Source organism: Pongo pygmaeus, chromosome X (assembly GCF_028885625.2).
Source record: "Pongo pygmaeus isolate AG05252 chromosome X, NHGRI_mPonPyg2-v2.0_pri, whole genome shotgun sequence".
NCBI lineage: Eukaryota > Metazoa > Chordata > Mammalia > Primates > Hominidae > Pongo > Pongo pygmaeus.
The window spans coordinates 39407763-39416435 of record NC_072396.2 but is presented as its reverse complement, the minus strand read 5'-3'; the positions used below and the strand labels follow the sequence as shown (position 1 = coordinate 39416435).

The window sequence follows — 8673 nt, the reverse complement described above, 5'->3', positions numbered from 1 at the left end:
AATACTGATATTGAAAAGTAAAATAGATTTTAGAAAATGCCCCACCTCCAACATTGTTTATTGTGCTAGGTAAAATAAAGAATTCGTTTCTATGTTTTGCTAGTGATTTCCTAGTCTTATTATCTACTGTGCATGTAACCATGGTGGAGAAAGTGTTCTCCAGACAGCCCAAGGTCAGAAAGTTCTCATGTGCAATCCTGTTCTTAACTAGGTGATGAGGATATTCTACAATCCAAATTCTTACCAGTTTGGGATTATTCAAATTGGGCACCTTGGCAGATATGTTTTGAAAACTGCTAGGCAAAGCATTCTGAAAGAATAGACAAAGAAGTAATAAAATATAACAAAAAGCACTGGAAGTCACACAAAAAAATGTTTCTCTTTAAAGTACAGAATGCCAAAACAGGAAGGATTGATAAGATAGTCGTGGTTTTAGGGGATTTCTTTAGACAGATGCACAACTATCCATTTTCTGCTTTAACTTGACCAAGACTTTTAACACTAAAAAGAAAACAGCTAACTCAATCAAGAAAAAAACAAAAAAGATGAAAGATTATTTGGGGAGGTGAAATCCTCATGGTTGTAGGGAAGATGTATCTGAGTCCGGAATAACTACCTTTGCTGCAATCACCACTATTCAAGCACTGAATAGCAGCGGGAAGAGTTATGTGTACAGATGTGGGTTTTATTTTCCTCAATCAACATTTTATTAATTAAATACGATTCTTCAGTGGAGCAAGGTGACTCCTGAGGTTTGTGGGAAATACGGAGAAAAAGCATGGAATCCTCATTTGTTGAAACCAAAAAAGACCTTAAAGCTTGAGCTGCTCTTGTTTCCTTTCTGCAATCTTCAACCCCTTTGTTTGTCCTGAAACTCAGGGAGACAGGGCAAGAGAACAAAACAGGAATCTCCAGCCTCTGCTCCATCTCCTTATCTTCCTACCCAAGATCAATTCTGCACCACAAAAGGCCTTGTATGCACAAATATGGACAGCCCAGTCTGCATGTCCAAGCTCCATCCACAGCTCCCTACCAAGCCCCAGGCCTAGGGGTGCACACGTCAGCAGCTCATCTACCACTGGAGAATACACCAAGGACAGATGCCTATGAAATCCCTGGAATGGGATCAGAGCCATTTGGACAGGGAACTCTCGGTATCCAAGTGCCCAGAGTGTGGTCTAGAAGTAGGGACACAGTTCTGGACATTCCTTTGGCTCTGAGGATTCTCTGCCCCATGGAGAGTGGCAAGGCCTTACGACAGTCAGAGTTGGGGTCTTGTATAGTGGAGAGTCCTGGGCATGAGATTTGCATGAGTCAAAAGATAATACTAGTTTTCAGAGACAAAAACAGTTGTTGGTAATACATTACCATCATGTCCACCACCTATCGGAAAGTTCTACACAGCTCCAAGTAAACTAGCTAGAGGCCTAGTGAAAGTGTTCGAAGTGACTCAAGAACAATCTTTACATTTCCTTGAGTTATTTAAAAAAAAAAAAAAAGACTATGCCTGGCCTTAAAAGAAAATAGAAAAAATTTTAAGTTTAAATTATCTTAGTAATTAAAGCAATTTAGCCTTGATTAGAAGCTACATAAACTTTTCAACTTTAAAAAGACTAGTAATTAATTTTAAGAAACAAATCCAATATGCTACATCTTTAGAGTTTTCAAAAACTTGCAATCAAGTTTTTTTATTAGTTGGAAGCAAAACATTATCTCCAAAACTTTAAAAGAAAACATTTCTTCTGTCATTATTGTATCCACAACTCTTCAAAATAAATCAAAGAAAGATGCAATGATTGGTAAAAATGTACTAGATGTACCATCAAAAGATAAATAACTTTGGGGAAAAAGGTACATTGTTTGAGATTTGAGCTCTGAATCCACCAGAACTGTGTCCAATTTGCAAACATCTGAGAACCACTGGCAATGCAGAACAGAGGGAGGAAGGGACCGGGGGAGGGAGAGAGACAAAGAGAGAGAAAGGGAGAGAGGAGAGGCACTATTTTTCAAATGATTTTTGCTCAGTAACTAAAAATAAGGGGAAATGATGAGGCATATGCAAATGCCAATAACCTTCATTTAAAAACAAAAAAAATTGTCAACAGCAGGCTAGTTTTCAAATTGGTCAAAAGAGTAATTATGGCATGCTCTCTAACAAACTGTTTTCAGGTTCACAGAAAGAGTAAATTAGGCCAGACCACTAAGAAACATTGTATAAATGTAAAACATGAAAATCCCCATGTGAACAAAGCAGAAAGCTGTGTTTAGGGGCAAAACCAGGCTTTCTCAGAAGCTTTGGTACAAGATTTTGATGTAAAAAATTCTTACATTCTTATCAAATGTAAATATCTGGAGGATAATCAACTGCAAGCTAAGCTGTTCCTTTTTGCCCAGTTCATCTATCTGTGCCTTCCCTTTAGTCATAAACTGCCATGGAGATGGGCACTGTCATAGAGCAACACTATCTCTGAGAGCTCTCTGAGGGGTATGCCACACATTGTATTCGATTCTTAAAATTCAACTCTATTCAACTCGTAAAATCTATAAGTGACTTTGAGATTCCTCAGGAAAGACCTTCTGAAAATATGAAGTCACTTATTGTTTACCTCAGAGGTTAAGCAAAATTTTCAATAGCTTGAGAAGTTTTAACTGGTGAATCTTTTGGGAATTTGTCCTAATTTTGTTTCACAAACTAATCTGGAATAAAATAGTAGTTACCACTAGTGGAATAGTACTTACTGGGCCCAGAAATCTTATTGGTTCATAAATATCCCAATGCTCTTTAACAGCGAGCATCATTACTCCTAGGTCAGAATCACTGTTTATATATAAAAAGTCTCTTACATGAAGAAATATTTTCAAAAATAAAGTAAATAATTGATAACTCTTTAGAGTTTAGTTTTGCTATGTACATGTACTTTTCTGTATTATATATACTGCAATAATATTCTGAAAACAACTTTCAATGAATGTCCCCAAAGTTCTTGCTATCACTTGCCCAAACTGCGATTTTTTAATTTTTATTTATTTATTTATTTATTTTTTGGTTTTAAGTCAAGTTCTCCTTCATGGCTTTGAGAAAGGAAATAATTTACTTGTTGCTTCATGTATATAATTAAAATTATGCTTTTCCTTAAAATGGACATATTGTCCTAAGCCTCATATATTCACGAAGAATGTAGGGTGGGGGCAGAAATGGAGACATGAAACATTTAGTTTAAGAGAGAAATGTGCAGGTCAGCAGGCCCAAACCCCCACAGGCAAGCAAACGGACAAAACCAACAGTAACATGAAAGGTTTTTAAGCATGAATTGAGGAACAGAAGCAGCAGAGGAGATGATTGGAGCAGCATTTGTTTCCTCCCCAAATCTAGAAATTTTATTTCCTGTGTACACCAGTCAGTGGTTGTAAACAACCATTTAATTGGTGTAAAGAACTTAATTTCAATATAAAGTGACTCTGGGCAGCATTGGTGATGCCGTTTCCGAGTTGTAGCCACTGTAATTGTGAATATTAACTGAGATAGTGAAACATGGTGTCCGGTTTTCTATTGCATTTTTTCAAGTGGAAAAGTTAACTAAATGGTTGACTCACACAAAGTGGTGGAGAAATTGTGCATATGTCATTTTTTTTGCTAAAACCTTTTGTTTCAAACTATACTGCTTTAAGATCTCATTTCAGAAGGGCATAGTCTTCAGCCACAGTTGTGATGGTTGCAAATGCTCATAATTGGGCATTCTTAGGGTTTTTTCATCCCTGGGGTTTGCAAGTTGTTCATTTAAAGCATTCCTAAAATGGTTGGCTTCTGGTTTGCAAGCCAGCTGATAATGGTAGCAACCAAAGACTCCAGTGTGTAAGCATGTGAAAGACTCTGCTTACTTGTGCTAGAAATAACAGCATCTAAAGTGACGACTTAAGAAAAACTTAGTGGCTACTAGACTATCCTTAGGACTCTGCATTAACTCTATGTTATTGCTTTTTTTAAGCATATTTGTCAGAACATAGTCAATATGTTAAAACTGAACATGTATGAAAGTTGCTTAGATAAATGTAATCACTGTAAACATCAAAAAAGAGAGAAACTTGTAAAGCATTTCAGCAGTGCCTAAAGAAAATTTTAAGCCTCAAACACTTTATATATAATCTCATTTAATTCTCACTGCAACTCCATGAAGCAGTGTAGTTATTTTTATGCCTGATTACTAATGTGGCAACAGGCATGGAGTTAAATGCACACAATTAGTAGCAAGAGGATTTGCACAGTTTCTGGCTCCAAAGTCTTTGAAAGTCTTTGTGTTTCTACCATGCAGCTTTTTTCTTTTTTTCAATTTCCTTTATTTTTTGCTTGCACTTTGATATTTTAAAGGGGACACAAGACAAGGGGCTGTATGCCTTACTTTTGGTGCTGCCTAGCTTATCTTTATATAAATTAAAGATTAACTTTCTCTGGCAACTGGCAAGCATCCATCTTGACACTTCCACATTTTTTTTCACTGCCGCTAAAAGCTGATAGACTTGAGCTGCCCCTGCCCACCAGCACCACAAAACATTTTGCTTGTTTTTTAAGACCGCAAACTTATATGTATTTTAAATTCAAGCCCTACGAGCTTAGAGAACGCCTCATGACTTCAACAAGTTGATCTGACATTCATCCCCCAAAACAAATAATGAAATAAAGAATATGCAGAGCATATTCTTTTACCTTTCCCACCATCCCAGTAGAGCATCATAATGGCATCTAAGCATTCCCAAGGGCTCCACAGCAGCCTTGATCAGAACTGCTGTCCACAATTGCAGACTGGCTCACTGAAAAACTGGAAGCATTACTGGACGCCGCTCAACAAAGCTTAGCCCTTTTTGGAACTAGTTAAAGAAGTTATCGATCATGTTATAATGCATTTAAATATCTACTCAGATAAACATAAAAACCTGTAAGGTGTGTGCACTAGGATTAGCTGGTCTTCCCTTCTAATTTTCACTTCTCAGTAACCAAGTGAAATTTAAGCCTCGTTTTTATGCCTCAAAACACTTTAGCTTGTGCTTGAGCTTCTTAAAAAATTCAAAATGTTAATTACGCACTCCAATAAGTTAGCCAAATTGGTTGAAAGATACAATATATGTACCTTCCCAAATATTTTAAATATTTCTGAACTTTTTGTTGAGATGCATGGTCTTATCTTGGTACTGAATTAGAAATAAAGTTTGGAAGTAAATTTTGTCAGTACCTAGTTCCCAAACCAAGCTAAATACTTGCACAGATGAATATCCACCACCATGAAATACCAGAGAGAACACAAAATTTACTTTTGCTAGTAAATCAATTAAATTGATTTTTATTTAACGACGAAACCATTCACTGGCAGATTAATGAGGACCAGACGCTTGTCCAATTTAGTTGACACATTTGCTTTTTTATTTTTTAGAATATAGTCTACATCTGGATTAAAAAAAGTTTTAAATAAATTTAAGACATACAACAACAGTGGAACCCTTCATCATTCTATGTACAACACGATAGAATGTCAGTTGGTTCCATTTCGGTTAAGTCCACTTTCTCATAATAATGTTATTATTTTCACTGAGTGGCAAGCTTCGTACAAGGTGGCGAAATGCCAGCTTATACACACTGGGGTGGGGGTGGGGACGGGAGTGGCACGAAAGGGATGGGGTGGGGGTGCCACAGGACTACTATACAGTGTAACAGAAAATCATTAATAAAGTAGTACCGATTACCGACAGACAGTGCTGTTTGTGCGCTTATCACAATGGAATCGCTGAAGTTTCAGAGCAAGGAGGAGATTCGAAATACTTCACACAGGGCCAATGTTACAAAAAGAAATAGTGCAAACAGGAAAACTGATGCAATCCTAGCAACGCCTGGGCCTCCACCGGCCCAACCGCAGGGCGGCGGGAGGCTACGCGCCCCGCCTTCCCCAGCACCCAGCTCCGGGCTGCTTTCCCAAGTGTGGCAACCCAGCGCCGCGCCCTGGTATGGCCCCTTCTCGGGCCCTTCTCCTCCGAAAAGAACAGAAAAGAAACCCCAGGAAAGGCACAGGCTGAATGCAGGGCGTCAGCCCAGTCCCATTCCCATCAACATAGAATGCAGGCCCCCTCCCAGGAGGTTCCTTGGGCCCTCCCATCTCCGGCCACCATTTTCTCCTCTCTCACACGAGGCCCCCTCCTCCACGCAGCCCCACCGCACCTCCTGCACGTACGCAGCCCCCCAATTTGCAGTCTGCCCTTCCCGCCCCCCAGCCAGGAAAAAAAAAAAAGCTTTGAGGAATGAGAGAGAGTGAGATGGGTCGAAGAAGGTGCTGGGCGGCCGCGGGCGCCACGCCTCAGTGGCCCCAATTGCCGAAGCCGATCTCCTGCTTGTATCTGTTAGTGAGAATGTTGGCTTTGCGCGTGAGTTTCGAGAGCACAGTGTGCAGCCCGCGCAGGTGGTAGTGGAACTGCTGCTCCAGGTCTTCTTCGCCGGCGTCCGCACCCTCCAAGTGGCCCAGGTCCACCAGGATGTCCTTGGACTTCCAGGCACTGCTCTCCTCGCTCCCAGCCGGTGGAGGCGGCTGGTGCAGGACCCCCCACTCGATGTCGTTGCGGATGGACTTGAGCAGCACGTAGTGGCTGTACATGTCCCGAGAGGGCGCGAAAAAGCTGCCATTGGCGCTTCCCGAGTCGGGGACTGGGGGCGTGCGCTCCTCCAGGCAGCCGCCACTGCCGCCTACCTCCACGCCAACATCGTTGTCTAATCCGGGGTCAGCCAGGGGCACGTCGCGCAGCAAGCTGGGCACCATCACCGTCTGGTCCATGTTGTTCACGGCGCCGATGAAGCGATTCATGGCGTTAAAGAGCGAGTGCTTCTGGTTGTAGGTGTCGCAGATTTGCATCATGGTGGCCGCGCGGACGTTGGAGCGCAGGGACGCAGGGGCACGGGGATGGTCGGCCGGGTCAAGGGGATGCCCGCCTTCACGCGTTCTCCAAGGCCCGCGCTGGGGGCCTGGCTATAGCCGGTGTGGCGGGATTCCCGGCACTCCTCCGCCCTCGCCAACTCTCGTCTCGCTGGCGGACCGGCCCTGCGGGATGGGCGGCTTCTCCTGGCTTTGGCGCCCGGAAACTCGCGATGGCTGAGGGTGCTCTGTGGGTCGAGCCCTGGCCTGTTTGATACACGCGGACGAAAGAACAGATTAGATTATTCACCCGGCTAGGGGGCCTGGGGCCCTTGCCCGCGCGCACCCCCTTCTCTGGCTACAGCTCGTCCGGGACGGCGCCTGGGTGGCTCCCGCGGCTGGGCAGTCCCACCTCCTCGCCCACCTACGGCCGCGGGGAGAAGGGTGTCCCCCCACCACCACCACAACTTCTCCCTCCGAAAAGCCTGAGTTCAAGCAACCAAGCTGGCTGGGGCAGCGATGGGGCGGGGGCACCCACCTCCTCTTGCGCCTTGAGACTCTCCTGCTCGTTGGCAATTCAGTGTTCTAGCTGCAAGCGGCTGCTACGCAAGGGCGCTGCTGCGGTCAGTGGCTGGACTGTGACTGCGGGCGGCGGTGACTGCGTTGGCCCCCTACCCATCCCAGGTGCTCAATTTATAGTCCAGGAAAGGTGTCGCCGGCGCTCAGGGCCACCCCTGGTGTCTCCTCCTCCCGCCTCCCCCGGCAGCACCGAGATAAAAGGCCCGGGCCGGGATGACCGCGAGTAACACTCGCCCGGCCCTTTCTACAGCGGGGGCGGGGCGCGCCGGGCCAGCTCCGCCTCTCGCCTGATACCCGGGCTGAGGGAGGGCGCCGGGGCAGGCCAGGGCAGGGCAGGGCAGGGCAGAGCAGAGGAGGGATTAGAGCAGCTGGACCCCGCCAGCACCAAGCCCTGGGCAGGCCAGTTGAGGAGGGCCGGGCACAGCGAGGGTCAAAAAGGCTTCGGCGTCCCGACCGACTGGAGGGTGGGGCTGGCCTGTGGAGGCTGGGCGGGCCTTGCGCGCGCTCCCCGCGTGGGATGACCGGAATGCACGTGCCTTGGTTGCAGAGTGAGCCCCTCAACCCCGAATCTGGAGTGGCCGCGGACGGGAAACAAGAACCCGGTTTTATTTTTAGCCGTCGGGGAAGAGGGGCCGGCAGCAGGTACAACTCCATCCTGGGACTCTTACGTAAGAAGGGTGACCGGGCATGCTGGGTGCACGTGGACGCGCGGTGCTCCCGCAGTGGCCCTGGCCTTGGTCAGCTGTGGGGGGAGGGGAGCGTCAGAGGCTTTTGCCTCCCTCCCGGGGGGCGGGATCTTTCCCAATCTTTCCTTTAACAGTGGTTGCCGGGGATGAAGAGGGGCACACTATCAGATCTGCTGATTCTTTCAAGAGATCTGCAAGTGGCAATGGGGAGAAGTCAATTTTTGTCCAAGTCGGCTACACACTGATGCTGGAGAGCCTGGGCCATGTGGCCTTTTGGCTGCCAAGAGGCCAAGAGAGGGTGACAGTAGTTAGGTCTAGTCTTGGGTGTCTTTCACCATTTAACAGAGAAATAGGGAGGTGTCTAATTATTTTTGAGGGTGCTTGTGTGAAGTGTTCCTTTCAAAAGATAGTTCTTAAAGCACTGGGTCATTTAATAGGGCCTAAGCTATGTACCGAATCGCTGGATTTAACTTTTAAGAGCCTTGCACCTTGAATTTCACTTTGAGACTTCCAAACCACAG

General features: G+C 45.3%; 1 protein-coding gene across 1 annotated transcript; it reads right to left on the bottom strand.

The window, feature by feature from the left end:
• Positions 1-5390: 5390 nt before the first annotated feature.
• MID1IP1 (MID1 interacting protein 1) lies at positions 5391-8046 on the bottom strand. Its single transcript, XM_054472523.2, has 2 exons — positions 7426-8046; positions 5391-7154 (listed from the first exon to the last, which is right to left on the bottom strand). The coding sequence occupies exon 2, from the start codon at positions 6888-6890 to the stop codon at positions 6339-6341; it is 552 nt and encodes a 183-aa protein (XP_054328498.1). The 5' UTR covers positions 6891-7154; positions 7426-8046; the 3' UTR covers positions 5391-6338.
• Positions 8047-8673: the final 627 nt, after the last annotated feature.

Coding starts and splice junctions, on each gene's coding strand:
- MID1IP1 (XM_054472523.2), bottom strand. CDS start 6,890: ATGATGCAAATCTGCGACACCTACAACCAGAAGCACTCGCTCTTTAAC.